The sequence below is a fragment of the Tursiops truncatus genome, chromosome 3 (assembly GCF_011762595.2).
Source record: "Tursiops truncatus isolate mTurTru1 chromosome 3, mTurTru1.mat.Y, whole genome shotgun sequence".
Lineage (NCBI taxonomy): Eukaryota > Metazoa > Chordata > Mammalia > Artiodactyla > Delphinidae > Tursiops > Tursiops truncatus.
Genome location: NC_047036.1, coordinates 25,743,826 through 25,760,026, shown reverse-complemented (window position 1 = coordinate 25,760,026; position 16,201 = coordinate 25,743,826). Strand labels below are relative to the sequence as shown.

The 16,201-nt window shown below is 43.8% G+C and overlaps 1 protein-coding gene across 1 annotated transcript in view; it reads left to right on the top strand.

Annotated features, from left to right (window-relative positions):
* DROSHA (drosha ribonuclease III) overlaps positions 1-4,078 on the top strand; it is a 128,845-nt gene extending 124,767 nt beyond the window's left edge. Inside the window, exon 32 of the mRNA XM_073801844.1 lies at positions 3,023-4,078. Within this exon, the coding sequence (XP_073657945.1) occupies positions 3,023-3,153 (131 nt within the window). The 3' untranslated portion in view covers positions 3,154-4,078. The remainder of the gene's footprint in view (positions 1-3,022) is intronic.
* Positions 4,079-16,201: the final 12,123 nt, after the last annotated feature.

The following is a 16,201-nucleotide window of genomic DNA, read 5'->3' as shown; positions in this document are numbered from 1 at the left end:
TAATTATTCTCCAGACAGAGTGTAGTAGAATGTAAGATATGTATAAAATTGGCTTATAATTTAAAAAAAAGTATTCCCAAATGCTTTTTGATTTTCATTTTCCTGTTTTGTGTAGAGTCCCACTCTCAGCACAGGTAACCCATGTGAGTGACTTAGTATATTTCATTCTACATATTTCTCTATACTTCTAAAATCTTAAACCTGTGATGGTTTTTTCCTTTTTAGTTTTTAGCCATTGTTTTATTAAGACAGGATATTTACGTACTTCTCTGCATCTTTCTTTTCTTGCTAAATAATACATCACGGGCAGCCCTGCAGGTCATAGTGGCTCCAATTCATTCTTTCTTAAGGGCTGCATAATATTTCATGCCGTATTTTATTCAGCTTTTAAAATTTTTGGTGGACACTGTTTCTGTCTTTTTATCATTGTTGATAATAAAAGACGCTGTATTGCTGCTTTTAGTTCTAAGGGTTGGATTCCCAAGAGTGGGATGGCTGGGTTGAAGAAACTTCAATTATATAATTGACCCTATAGGGAACTACAAAGTCTTTTGTAAATTGAAGGCTTAAGTGCAAGGAAGTTTTCTTCTGAGGTATATTGTGCCGCTCAGCAGAACCTGTGGGTAAAACCTGACAGTGCAGTTCCCTCATGCTTCAAACGCCAGCTCAGTGTGGGCGAGAGCAAAGTGCGGGAAGCTAAAGGTAAAGAGGCCCTGGATGCTCAGCCTGGGAGAGATTCCAGGAAAGGCAGGAGGGCCGGGAGCCAAGTGGTAATTGGCGGATGATAGCTTGTGGGTGGGGGCAGGGGGAGGAGTCCCGGGGGCAGAAGCTGGTGTTACCAGGGTCCCATGTCCATGGAATCTTCACTGAGAGTTTTGTTGACTCTGTTGTGGAGCTTTTTTATATGTGTATAATCACATATTGAACTAAAAATGAGACTCCATTTTCCAGCTGTAGGGTTGCTAGAGATGATCTTTTGAGTTTTTGGTTTGTTTGCTTTCAACCATAAAACATACTGGAGAGATGGCTGATTCTGAGACTGGCCTCCACATGCATACTGGTGGAAGGGAATTGTTTAAACTGCTGGAAAACAGTTTGGCTGTCTGTATCAGGTCCTTAAAGAGGTTCATACCCTTTGATCTAGAGATTTCATTTCTAGGAGTCAAACCTAAGAAAATAATTGGAGCTATGAGCTAAAGTTCACCTACCACGATAAACGTGACAGCTTGGTTTGTAATAGCCAAAAAATCAACCAGTCAAACTGCACGTTTGAAGGTAGGGAAATGTTTAAATAAATTATCCCAGAGATTGACAAACATTTTCTATAAAGGACCAGATAGTAAGTACTCTGTCACAATTATGCACCTCTGCCACTGTAGCCCGTAGGCTCGGGTAGTATGCAGATGGCTGGTGTCTGTGTTCCAATAAAATCTTATTTACCAAAACAGGTAGAGGGCTGTATTTGGCCTGTGGGCAGTAGTTTACCAACCCAAGTGTACCCATCAAAATGTGCCTATAACTATACTCTCCCAATGTAAGGATGGCTGGGGGAATGATTTTAAGTGTTCATGTGTCTGTGTAATATATGTGCACACTTACATTGCGTGTGTGTGTGGAGTATAACTTTACTTCATAGGAAAAGTGCTTATTATAAGGATATATTCTAAAAGCTTATCTATGGCTAGATCTGAGTGGTGGAATTAAGTACTCTTAATACTTGAAACCTGTGTTTTATACAGTACATAAGGAATCAAATTAATATCGTTTAGAGAATAGGATTTTATTGCTGTTTTATTTCTAAAATATGCCATTATGGCTCCTCTTTTGTTTAAAGTCAATCACTGACTCTTAGGTCTTAGGTGATTCACCACCTGCCTTTCAGATCCTTTTCCTACCACCCTCCCTGTCCCTCCTCCCACCTGGGGTGAAAAATGGGACACTGTGCTGAAAGGAAGGGGGGTTAGGAATATACTATATATTTATGTCCACGTTTATTGTGCTTCAACCTCAACAAAATCAAACTTTCCCCCAAACATGCCATGCTGATTCTTCCTATTTTCAAATATGAAGTAGTACCTCTTGTGTTTAGCAGACCCGTACCAGGTTAGGGAGAATGGTGTCCTTCTCCTCTGTTACCAGATAACTTGTGTTGCTCTCATTCGTGCATGCATCCCTTTGTGATATTTGTTGCTGAAGTGTGTAAGTGTTTGTTGACTAAGTGTGTAAAATGACTTTTTCTTGTTCCATATTTGATTTCTCACTCCATTGCTACACTCATTATATACCACAAATAACAAATGAATTGTAAAACGTTTACATCTTATTCAAGATTTCCACTGTGTCAACACTCTTGAGCAGGGTCAAATATCAAACTAAATGTAGGGTAAACTGTACTATTGAGTGACATGTTTCCTTTCACCAAATGAAAGTGCTCTACTTGAGTTGCTGTTGCCCATGTAGCTTTTAGCTTCTCATGATAAACTTCACAAATTGAATTATCAGAAATAGTGACTTAGGATGTGGCCTCCTTTTGTCCATCTGATCTTTTTACTTTTTTCAGAAACTTTAATTGTTGGTAAATAATGGTGTGATAATATCGTTTGAGGTTTTTGGTTTAAGCTTTGTAAAAATATACAACTCCCTTTTGCTATAGCCTTTAATCTCTCCCTGAAAATCACTTGTTGCTAGGAGAACTGTGTTAAAACACCTTAGCTGGAAACATTCTGAAGCCACATGTCTATGTTTTAACATACCTGTGTATTTCGGTGCCTTTTATGCTCGAGTTCACATCAGATACTGAAATCCAGAATCGACTGCTGATCCAGACTTCCACTGTGTTCCCGAATGATAAAAGAATAAGAGAAGAAAGCAAGCAATTTTTTTTTCTCTTGCCTTACAAAATACAACTATATAGATTTCCTATGAATACATGTTCGTTCGTATGTGTGTATGTTTAGTTTGCATCATTCTGTGCACTGCTGGCTCTCCTTTATTAAGTGTAAAATATATCTCCTCGTGTCAGATAACTTTCCCCAGATGGCCCATCAGAAGCGGTTCATTGAACGGAAATACAGACAAGAGTTAAAAGAAATGAGGTGGGAAAGAGAGCATCAAGAGAAAGAGCCAGATGAGACTGAAGACATAAAGAAATAAAGGAGAGCACGAAAGTGGTGGTGTATTTACTTGCTTAATAACTGTGACTGTTGCCGGTTGAGACCTAGCCTAGTTCTCCTGGAGACAGTTATGAATAAAGTGTGCCCACTGAAATAAAACACAGTCAAATCACTCTTGTTGTTTTACTGATCTCATATTCAGTTTTTAGCTGGAGAGTCTTTATTACAATGTATTTGATTTCTCTCCTATTGAATGGAAAACTTCACTTGGGTAAATGTGCATATTCCCTATGATTTTGCTCTTTAAATAGTAAAATTTGAAACATATATTCTATGTGGAATAGATCCTGATTTTTCTATCTTTCTGAGATTGTGACTCCAGACTTTTAGCTGACAGGCAAAAAATTCACTTTACCAGATTTTTGGGCTGTGCTCTGTAAACATCAGTACTGTTTGAAATCTCTGGATTATTCACTCGATCTTTCAGCTTTCATCTGGGTGTTTGTCATGGTCTCAGCTGCAGACATTGTGCTTACCGTCGCTAACTGGTGAATCCTGTGTAGAAGGTATCTCTGTAACACTTAACTGGCTAATGGTGGGGTGCGGTGGGGGAAGACTGATACTTGAGTCATACGTATTCCTTGAGTCACTAGAATAGGGGAGAAATTGTGATTCCAAGCCAGAGGACGCTTTAAGCCAGGTGCTGTTACCCTGGGGTCAGTGGACCCTTTAGAACTTTATAAACAGACTTCAGGAAAGTCTCAGAATATCTTGAAATTGTACTGGATTTGGGGAAGTGGCGGGGAGCAGGGAGAGGGGGGCTCATAGCTTCCATCAGCTCACAGTGGTCCCGGTAATAAAGGGCTAACATTGCATTAAAAGACGTAACATCTTTTTAATGTTGTTTTAAACTGAACCTCACTGGTTTATTATTAATAAAGACAAAACTTCTTTTTTAAAACAAATGTGTTTTTATTCATTACTTTAACAGCTATCGAGTGAGTGCCCGCTGTGCGTCAGGCATTGTTCTAGCCTCTGAGGCTATAGCAGTGAACACAATAAAATTCCCTGCCCTTGGGGGAGCTCGTGTGCTAGTGAAGGAATACGCACGATGACAGGACATAAGACAGAGGTCACAGGGTGATGTAGATGATGGCCAAAGTAAAGTAGGAGCTGAGATGGGTGCAGTTTTCAGTCAGGTGGTTGGGGAAGCTCCCCAAAAAGGTGGTATCATTTGAGTTAAGAAGGGAAGGAGGAGAGGGAGCCGTTCAGGTTATCTGGAGACTTTCTTTTTTTTTCTTTTTTTTTTTTGCAGTATGCGGGCCTCTCACTGTTGTGGCCTCTCCCATTGCGGAGCACAGGCTCCGGGCGCGCAGGCTCAGCGGCCATGGCTCACGGGCCCAGCCGCTCCGCGGCATGTGGGATCTTCCCGGAACGGGGCACGAACCCGTGTCCCCTGCATCGGCAGGTGGACCCTCAACCACTGTGCCACCAGGGAAGCCCATCCTTTCTTTTTTATTAACTAATAAATCATCTCTCAGTGTTGAATCCACATATACATTGATAGCTGCATATTAATGCGTATTTTGTATGCCAGGTTATACCATAATTTATTGACTAACCTAATGAAAGATGTGTAGTTGTAAGTAATTTGTTGCTGTCATAGACAATGCTGTCACATTCATACACACACACAAATGCACGTGCGTGCACGCACACACACGATAGAGAGGAGTGAGAGAGAAGACCTCTCTAGACTCTGTTAACTTGTTAATTATAGAAATGTAAGATGGTGGCTGTAAGAAAAGGTTGTCTTGGTTCTCTCCCCCAGAGGAGGACTAACAGGGAAAGAACCCTGAATTCATCAGTAGCCTTGAAAATGTTAGAGCAAAAGCCAAAAAGCAAGGGAAAATATTTGAACTTTTTTTAAACAAGCACTTTTACTAGTCTTGCCTGTGCATCAAAGTAATGCCAAAGCCAGCATGGGTTCAGGACTTTATTGTACCTGCACTTTTCCTCTCTGTAGTATTCTGGCCTTTTTCAGGTTCTCTCTCCATATTGATGGCTCTTGAAACCTGAAGAAGTTAAGTCCATAACACAGTAGAAAACCCCTTGCAGTGAAACACATCAAACACATATCAGGGCAGGTTAGCTTCGGGGGCTCTGCTGAGCAGTAATGAGGCCAGTGGCCAAACTCTGTAACTAGCCCCACAGACCGACTCAGCAGGCCCTGTGACTACAGTTCCCACTTTGCCTCTGACCCAGCCTAACCCAGTCTTCTCACCTTCCACTTCTGATCATGAGAAGCACCAGTGAGGGTGTATATCCTGCATCAGTTCAACTGTGCTGTGTTATTCATAGAAGCTGAATATTAAGGTTCCTTCTCACCAGCGCTTAGGTTCTAGTCAGGGAGACAATGAAGTGATGGTGCATCTACCGACAAAGGGCCTCTGAGATTGGGAGGGGAAGGGGGAGACCAGGCCGGACAGGGACGTTAACTGTCTCCTTCACACAGGAGTTAATACTTGAGGAGTTAACTGAACCTTGAAGATGAGAGAGCTTGTGCCATTCGGACATTTCCTTCCAAGGAAGCAGCAGGACTGGGTGGCAAGAAAACGACTTAGGATCCTATTGTATTCCATGAGAGATGTGATGAAGGCCAGAAACAAGGCATTGAGAATGGAGCTGCCAGGAAAGAACAGATTTGCAAGATACATAGGAGGTAGAACCTACAGGCCATGGAGTAGGGCGAGGTATCTCAGCCTCAGTGCTAGTGACATTTTGGGCCAGATAATTCTTTTTTGGGGCCAGGAGGGACTGTCCCATGCCTTGTAGGGTGTTTAACCGTATTCCTAGCCTCTGCCCACTAGATGTCAGTAGCTTCTCTTCCCCCGGTTATGACATCTAAAAATGTCTTCAGATGTTGCCAAATGTCCCCTGGCGACAAAATAGTCACCTCTGGTTGAGAACCACCGAGGCAGGAGAAATGAAGTGAAAGAACACCAAGGCTAATTTTTGTACAATCAAGATACAAACTATTTTGAGAAAAGCAGAATTAGGTGTTGAGTTGAGTTGGCTGTATTAGACTTTAGGGCCTATAGGATGTCTGTGGAGATGTTGAATAAGCAGTTGCATACGTGGTTTTATAGCCCAACAAAGTTATCTGAGCTCAAGTGCAGATTAGAAATGGACTCAAAAACCTCAGTGGTATTTGTACATCTACAAAGGAGAACACTGTTATTCCCAGGTTGGAGATAGGAAACCATTCCAGGGATGTACTGCTTCGAAACTGTAGGCTTCATACGGGAGATAAATTTACACCAGAGAGGGAACTCAGCTTCCATCTGAACTATTTCAACTCTAGCTGAGCTTTCTTAGACCAGCCAGCTGTTTCAGAATTATTTCTATCATCATCCTTGTTTGTGACATTTCCCTATGGTTACCTTGTACAAAGTGAAGAAGACTCTTTGTGAATTACCTGGGTTCCATGAGATGGTTCTAAACCGGGAGTAACAACACACTGAAGTCTTGCAGACCCGTTCCCTAAAGCTACTAGCCCTCGAATCTTCCCTAGACCTTCATTATTTATTCTGTTTTATGAAGGATAAAGTAAAGCATAATTAGGTATTATAATATTTCTTTTGTGTAAATATCAGAACTTTTAAGCGAACAGCATGTGGAAGAGATAATTGGCCACAAAAGATTTTTATTCTTATAGAATTGTTATCAGGAATTGCCTGCCCAACAGGGGACCACATTCCAGCCTCTGTGTTGAAGTGAATCCAAGTGGCTAGTTCCCACCCGTTGAATGTGAAGAGCTTCCAGGCTGTGGTGCCAGGAGCATGTTTGCCATTCCTCCATCCCCTTACTCCAGTTTGCTGGCTGGTTGCTGACATCCAGGGAGGGTGACCTTGAAAGCTACCATCAGTGAGAACATGAGTGGCTGTGTGGAGCAGAGCCTCCACCCCCATTCCCACCGCCCACCTCCCCTCCAAGGATAGGAGAATACTGCTTGGACTTTACTCAAATGAGAAACAAACATCTATGTGTTAAACCACTACTTGGGGATTTATCCGTTATAGCCACTAGTGTTACCATCACTAACGTAAGTGTTTCTGAGGCAGGCAGTGAACAACCCTAATTGAATATTTGCCAGCCCAACAAGGGTTTTTTAAAAGTTCATCCACCTGTTACTAATGCTGTATTGAACCAATGCTGTCATGTTCCTGATTTCATTCTGACATGGTTATGTGTGGTTCAGAAATGCCCCTTTATGTTAAAAGAAATGATAAATTATAACAGCCGTGAAATGAAATACATTTTTGCATATGAATTAGTGGCTTGGAGAACATTCATTCTGAGATTTATTAGTATTTGTAGCACCTACTATAATCCTGGGAAAAGCAGCATCATTGTTCTCAGGAAGCTCACCATTTATTTATATTTATTTATTTATTTACTTTTTGGCTGCACCTTGCAGCATGGGGGATCTTAGTTCCCTGACCCAGGGATCGAACACATGCCCCCTGCAATGGAAGGGTGGAGTCTTAGCCACTGGGCCTCCTAGGAAGTCCCGGATGCTCACTCTTTAGGAAAGGAAGCACATACACCCATGCACATAAGGCGCAACACAGAGGATCAGAGACAGAGAGTGACTCATTCCTTCTGGAGGAATGGTGGGGTCCGGGGAGGCCCACCTTTAGTTTGATTTTGAGAGATGATGTCAATCCACCCAGCTGTTGACTCCACCTTACCATACTCCCCATGACAAAAAACCTTTTTTCAGATCAAACATAATATTTTGTGTTTTAGCCACAATGTCATTATGACCCCTAACAGAATTATCAAAAACTCCTTAATAACTTCGAATAACCAGCCCCATATTCACATGTACAGCTGGTTTGTCCAACTATTGATTCCAACAGGATCCATACGTTGCCTTCATTTTTACGTCTTCTACATCACTTTTAATCTGGAACATTCTTCCACTCCCCCTTTTTTTCTAGTTGAAGAAACCTGGTCAGTTGTTCCATAGAGTTTCCCACATTCTGGATGTGATGCACTGCTTTCCTGTGGCGTCATTTACATGTTTCCTTTATGCTCTGTATGAGAACTGAAGGCTTGATTTTAGCTTTAGTTTCAAATTTTGTGGCATATGTGTATTTCAGGTTCCCCACCCTCCACCCCTGAAATAATAATTTCAACAGTGCCAGTTCTCTAATTCTTTTGGGGACTAGATGATTGGGATGATTAATTTTATGTGTCAGTGGGGGCTAGATGAGGGATGTTGTTTTAGGCAACTGAGTTTGTGGTCATTTGTTATGCAGCATTAGAAAGTGAATACCTTCCCCTTCTGTTTCTAAACGGCTAATCATTTCATGTTACTGTCCTGTTTAAAATATTTCATGAGTTCCCCCTTGCCTGTAGGATAAAGCCCAAATTCCTCATCTCCGCATTCAGCTCCCCCCTGCCCAGACACCAGCCTCTTCTGCTGGCCCTGGACCCCTCACGCTGCACTCCAGCCTCATAGAACCAGTTGTAGATACATAAACACCTTCTCCTTTCTCTCCCCTCCAGGGCTGTGCACGGCCCTAAATAGGCCACCTCCTTGCTCCTTATCTCTTACTCATCTTTTGGGCCTCAGCTCAGGAACTGTCTCTCACAAGCATTTCCTTGGCCCTTAAACGTAGGTTAAGCGTACACCCTTGGGTTCTTTCCTGAATCACATTTGTCACACTGTATTTTACTGTCTCTTGACTCACCCATCTTTGCCTGCTAGACCACAAGCTCCTGGTGGGCTGGACCATCACTAATCTACCTTTGAACCACGGGATCTTTGTGGGCTTGCCATCACTGTTGGCTGAATAAAAATAACCAGACTCCTCCTTGCCACGCTTCCACAAGCCTCAACTACCCTAGAGCAGAACTCCAGCATCCTCCAAGCAACCCTCCTGCAGGAACTCTGGGGCTAAGGTGAAGAGAATGACCGTTGGAGGCTGCAGCATCTGTACCCTCTCTGGACCTCCTGCCTTTGGACTTGGCTGGGAGCTCGGTGCTAGAGCAGGAGAGCACGAGCTCAGTGGGATCCGGCAGGAAGCAGGGGAGCTTGGTTTCTCTTGTCTTCCTGAAGCTGTTGCTCTCACACCTCTCTGAGGCCGCGAGTTCACATAAACAGGCAAGCAGACAAAGAACAGCTCCGGGAGCTACTTCTAGGTGATGAGATAGAGCCACAGAAACCTGAGGAATGGCTTGGTCACCAGTGATGCCACCAATGGGTGGGACAAGCTTTAGTCACCCGACCCCATAATCTCCGGCAGCAGCTCCCTCTCCAATATTCCTTGCTCTGGACAAATACAAATGATCTTTATTCAGTTCCGTATAACTGTATATCTAGACACAGCGCCAGTCAGCACCTCCAACTAGATTGTTGCTCCTATGTCGAAATTTGGGAGGTGCTATAAGCAAATAAGGGCAGAACCCCCAGTTTTCCCTCACAACAACCCCGACTAGATTCTCCATCTCTGTCTTACACTGTCAATGTCCTCAGAGACATCCCTTTGAAGAGAGCCTCCCCCATCAGATCTCTGTCAATAACCCAGCCGTGAATGAACACATCCATCCCATCACCCAAGTAGCTGCTTCTGAAAGTTTCATTTCTGCTGAAATATTTGTCCGACTAAAGAAAAAGTTTTAAATGAAGTTTAAAGACAAAAACCAAAAAACCCAGCTTGCTAATATTTGTAGGCTGAATATTAGCCCATCACAGTTGGAAACTCTCAGATAAAACAACTCATAATGAAAATGCAGCAAGACCCTTAAATGTAGCAATTCTAATGCTCACCTCTATTATTATAATAATAGGGGTCTCCAATGGAGCTGTTGAGAACAGTGGCTGCCCCTGAGTAGAATTCAACCAGAAAGATCAAGAGAGAGCCCTAATTGCCTTTCTTCTCAGATCAAACAATTGACTTAATTCTCCAGGCCTACACACCAAAATGGTTTTGAGGAGATTCAAATAGGTTACTATAGAGGATTAAGGTTTTCTCTGCAGATTATACTTTTATGCCCCGTGGTTCGTTGCTTGAAGTGTTAAGTAGTTTTGTCAAAATAAGCAGGGCTGGAAGGATTTTTAGAATCTTACAAATCACACACTTGCTGAGTAACACAAGGGACATCTCTCCCCCTGCCCCCCTTTTCTTTTTATTTAATTTAATGGTTGAGGCTTGGGGGTGGGGAGAAATTAAGCATATTGGAGATTAGTTGGAAATTTCAAGAGGCATCGAAGATAAGAGAAGTACAAGTGTGGGGCTTTATTGTGTTTTGTCTTTCAAAAATTGTTTCACAAAATGATGCAGCTGGAGAAGCCACATAAAAAGAAGGGATTTTCTTGTGAACGCTTAACTGCCTGAAGAGAAAGTCCAGAGGGGCTGTGAAATCAGACCCTGGAGGCTTCTCTGTAGTGCTGTGCTAATCAGGGTTATTTTACTCACTGAGACTTCATTTCTGCTTAAAGGAGTTGGTGGCAAAAATGTAAGCTTTCATTTTCTTACAATGGAGTATTGCCAGGAAAGGGCACTTGTCGGAAAGGCTTCCGCGACATTCTGTCCTTGGTTCCACAGGTGGCTCGGCTGTCCTCCCAGGTCCCCCGGGAATGCGTTCCCCCTTAATCAAAGGGTTGTTCGGTGAATCTACCCAGGTCATGAACTGCACGGAGCTTTGGTGATTTGTACACTGCCCTCCACTTTTTCAGTTCTCCTGGGTCTGTCCCTCTTAGCAAAGCTAGGCAAAGTAGCTTAATTGATGTCACAACATTGCACAACGTACCTAGCGAATGTGAACTGCAGACTTGATGAGGCCTGACAGGGAATGGACAACCGTGGTGTGCAGACATCCCGCGGAGCCACAGCAATTACGTTTTTGTCCAGCCTGGTACAGTCCCTCTTACTTCTGAGGTTGCCTTTCGCGTTTCTCCAGAACTCAACCCCACGCACTGGGTCTTGTCAGGTGCCAGGGAAAGTATTCCTCTGGCTCCGATCTCCATCTCTGGCCCGGGCCTGGCTCCGTTTTCCTCAGCCATGTCTCTGTCCTCCCGTGTGTGAGAAAGCCGCAGAGACGGCATCACTGGCCGAGACTTCCAAACCGCCGACGGAGGTGCTCAGGGCGCCTCGGCTCCGTGGGTTGGGAAAACTCGTAAGTCGTTTATTGCCTCCTCCCCCAACACGGAGGGAACTTGCTGGCAAACGTCAAGGCAGAGTTAAGCAGTGGGTGTGGGCATGCAGGGTTGGCCCAGACTTGGGGGGAAGCCAGAGGCCCAGAGGAAAGGCGAGAGAGGAGGAGACAGATGGGGCCTGCCGGTTCTCAGAGGCTGGGAGCAACTAGGGCAGGGGGAGAGGAAGAGGGGCTTCTGAGCAGAGGAGGGATGGGTGCGGAGTGGGGAGGGGGTGTGGAGAAAAGCCCAGGGGAGGTTAGGGGGCCCAAAGTGCTGTGCATTCAACATGGCAAACTCCCTTCTTCTGTGTCTCCCAGGAGAGCATTAGGAACACACCTATTGCTCAGTAATGGAAGACGGCAATGGAATAAACAGTGTTGAGTCCAGTGGGGAGAGAGCTGGGACCACACACAGGGCCTCATCAGATCTGGGTCACGTTGCATCACCAAGGGGACTGGGGAACTGGTTTCTTCCGCTGCTAGCTTTATACATCTCTCTTTTCCTCCCTATCACGTTTTCTTGTTTGGCCCATTCCCATCCTGGCTGAGTCCCAAACGGACCCTTCTGCCCGTTCAGTGCCCAAGTCTCAGCCTTTTCTGTATATAGAACATCTTTCCCTTAGAGTCTCAGCACAAATTAAGTCCCTGAGTGGCATGGCAGCATTCAAATTGATGAGAACCTCTTAGTGCCTTGGATTCGAGTGCAGAATGAATGCTTCAAGACAGGGGTCAGCAAACTTTTTGTGCAAAGGGCCAGATGGTACATATTTTAGACTTTGCCAGGCAAAACTGAGAGTATTATGTAGGTATTTATAGAACAGGAGAGAAAACAAATTTTCACAAATTTTATACATGAAATTCAAAACTTTATAGAAAACACTGAAATTTGAATTCCATATAATTTTCATGTGCCACAAAATATTCTTCTTCTTTTGATCTTTTTACAATTATTTAAAATTATAAAAGCCATTCTTAGCTTGTGGGGTGTATAAACAACAGGTGGTGGGCTGGATTTGGCCCACTGGTTGTAATTTGCCAACCCCTGTTTCAAGAAGAATGAATCATGTTGCTGTAAAGGAAGGTGCACTCACAACACCCTGTTCTTCCCATATCTCTGCAGGCTTGATTGTGACGATCTGGATAAAAATGCTGGTCATCCAAACCTCAGTTCCACAATCAATGCCTGTGATTCATGACAGGTAGGCAAAATGACAGAGTTATAGAATTCTCCACTCTTCTTCCAGGTAATTAGGCTGCAGGCCCAAATGCCTTGGTAATTAATGCTGGCATATCCCGTAAGTCCATGCATGCCCTTTATCAGAAGTCTGCACCCGGACCACAGTGGTGATCTTACATTTTCATGGCAACACATGGTTTTAAAAGCGCTTTAACATACAGTATCTCATTAGAGCTGCTTAACAACCCGAGAGGTAGAAAGGGTGATTATTATCCCCATTTAATGACTGAAAGAACCTAAATAAAACCAAAACCTCAAGAAGTTGTGGAGCTGCCTGTGATCAGTTATGCGGTGGTGGATGGAGGTTGGACCTCAGGTGTTGCTAGGAGCTGGGGATAGAGCAACAAAGACAAGCCTGGAGCTCCGGTCAAGAGGGGCAACAGCCCACAGAGAAAATAAAATAATCCTACTAACATTAAAAGATGAAAAAGCACACCCTCTTTGAATACATCCAGAAACATTTTGCCTTGTTTATTGTAACCCAAAAGCATATCTTAAGGTAAAAGCCTCCAAAAGCTGAATAAATCCCAAAGATAAAAAGAATAACTTCAAGGTAATAATTATACTTCCAAAAACAGTCCCAGGATGCTTCTAAGGGCCAGTACCTGGAATGTGTATTTTGTTATTACCATAGATGTGAAGCTCTTAAAGCAGACAGCAAAGAGAATGCTAAGAAAATCACAGTGCATAAGCTGACCCTCAAGGACAGCGTGAATTGGGACTCAAAGGCGGTGATGGTGGCCGTTCCTCACAGACCCCAATGAGATCACAGTGTCCTGAGACTTTAATGGGCCGTGACAGGTTAGTGGCCCGGCCATCCGGCTGCCTGCCTAGAGCCGACTTCCTTGTGGGGAGAGGTCAGGGGAGCAGAAACAGCCTGCTGCTGCCGTCTGCTTCTCTCACAGCCACACAGCGACATCACACAAGCCCAGAGTCCTTTGAACATGGCTCCCAGGAAGTGTCACTCAGTGACAGAGCAGATGCTCTTGGAGGGCAGTGGATAAGAGCGAGAGCTGTAGAGTCACGCTAACCTGGGTTCAAATCCCAACCCTCCTCTTACTGACCTGGACCTTGGAGAGCCTGCCTTCATGTAGTTCATGGTTTATGAGAGAGGCTAACACAGTGGCTACACGGTTGGCCTGTGGGAAGCACTAAAAGAGATAATGCATGTAAAATGCCCGGCACATAGCCTGGCCTCTTGCTATGGGTGTTATTCATTAGGCCCAATAGCTAATCTGAAATAGCTAATAACTCTCTGGAGAGGCAGCTCTGTGGCAGAAGAAAGAGCATTAGGCTGGGATTCAAAAGGCTTGGGTCGCACATGAAATTCTGACCCTTGGGAGAGGTTAAGTGATCTGAAGAAAGCCAACCCCGAAGCCCAAGCTGCCTCCTCTAGGAAATGGAATTAATAACGTCTATTTCATAAGGTCGCTGGGAGGACTAAGAAAGACAGGGTGTGAGATAGCTTTCTCCAGTATATTATTATATAGTGCCACAAAAATGTTCACAGCAACGTCTCTGAACAAGCAATATAAACATATTTGTGTGTGCACCACATCTCGTTCCATAAAAGATTTGAGACATTCTTCAAACCTCAAGCAGAGCTCAAAACCCACGTGAATAAAGAGAATCCACGTGAAATAATGAACCATAAATATGATTTAAAAAGGAGGACCCAGAAATAGGTAAAAGTAGGAACAAAAAGATCCAGGAGAAATAAACATTCAAAATTGTGGGGCGGAAGATTTTATCTACTGTACTGCTCAAACTGAATATCCAGTTTATCTCTTAAGTTTTCTGAGAGTCCAAGGGAAAAAAGGGAGATGTGGTTTTTCATTCTCATTGAAAAAAATACGTACAGATCTATCTCACCCTCTCCTCTCCCCTCCCCACCTCCATTCTTCAAGAGAAGCAGTAGTTTGCAACCCTTACTTCAACCTTGCCAAGGTAAGTACTATTTAGAAATGAAGAAACCAAGCCTCAGAGAGGTTGCCTAGCTTGCCTGAGATCACACAGCTAGTAGGAGGCAAAGCCAGGCTTCAAATTCAAGTTCAAAAGCACCACAGCCCTGTTCCTCCCATCACTACCAGTGAAATTGTTCAGCAGGCGTCTTCCTGAGCTGCAGCAGCCGGGGAGACTCTTTCTTAGAATCAGACAGAGACTGTCTTGGTGCCCCAACTGTCTGGCCAAAGTGTGATTCAGCAGAAAATTACTGTTTCAAGGCCAAAGAAACGGAAATAAACCCTCTCATTGCCGCAGTGCCGGGCAAGCTGAACCAGCCTTCCTGGAGGGCATAGACTGGGGACACGGAAGAAGGAAAGAGGCAGTTTGCTGTCCTTGGGCTTGGAAATGAACTTAGCGCAGGGCACTTGCAGAGGTGTCCTCCTCAGCCCGCAGTTGCTGAAGGCTCATGTGATGTCAGTGTGAGCAAGGGCACAACAGACTCTCACGGGAAGTACTCTGAAACAAGAAGGAAGATTCCAGCTCAGCCCTGGGTGAGGTAAGAACAGGGTAGAGCACATTCGCCAGCAGGAATGGAACAAAGGCAAGAGGAGTAGTAAAACAAAAGGATTCTCAAAGTCCCATCCAGCCAGGCCTTTTATTCTGGTCTGGAAACTGATACCACAACCCCATTGTCCAGAATCCCCCGTCATTGTAACTAAGCAAGGTTCAGGTTTACAGTATAGTGTAAAGTATATGGTCCCCACTGGTCTTTTTAATGGATCCATAAAGTCCTGAGTTAAGAGGCTCCTCTAGGCACTGTCATATTGATATCCAGATGGGAGGAACCTATCCATTATTGCAGCCCAGAGTAAGTGACACCCCTGCCTTTAACAAAGTTCATGTCTCTTCGGGTGGCTATAGATAATATTAGCAGGGATTCCAAAATGCATTTCACAGTAGGTTCATAAAAGGTGCACTGGGTGACTGAGAGTACAATGTCTTCAAGCCATATTCCTACAGCACATGTGGCATCTAGACTCATAAGGTTTTTTTCTCTAGTGTCTAGATCAAAGCCAAGGGCATGACACCTACAATACAGCTCAGGAAAGGCAATTCTGCAGAGGCCAAGACCACTTGTTTCAATTCTGGGCCTTCCAATATCAACTTTGATCAAAGGATAGACTTTATGTGGAGTTGGGTCATATGTATGTCATATATTTTAAATGACTGTCCAACAATCTCAGCCTGAGGTTTTGATGAGAATCGGACACCTGACAGTTTGGCGTTATATTTTTGGACACCGTCTTATATTAAAGAAAGGCAGTATGTCAGTCAAGGATAGAACAGTGTCCTTTGGAGATAAAAGATAAACAGGTGGCAACTTGATACTATTTTATGAAATGCAAGTAGGCAAAATATGCTATCTACTTGGATTGATAGCCATCCGACCGCTGCATGGAGGCCAGGTGCAGAAAACTAGACTTGTGCTCAGAAAATAGTTTGGGGGCTTTTCTGGTACTTGAAAAAATGATTAATTAAGTCCTGAAAATTTTACACTGTAGAGCATGAAAAGAAGCTTTGGGCCTCTAAAGTGTTGGAGCAGTTGTTACTTGTTCCCCTCAATGACTGTATAAAACCTGGATAACATGCCCACAGATAATATAGTTTTGATCAAAGCAGTGTTCTGATGAAACTGCCA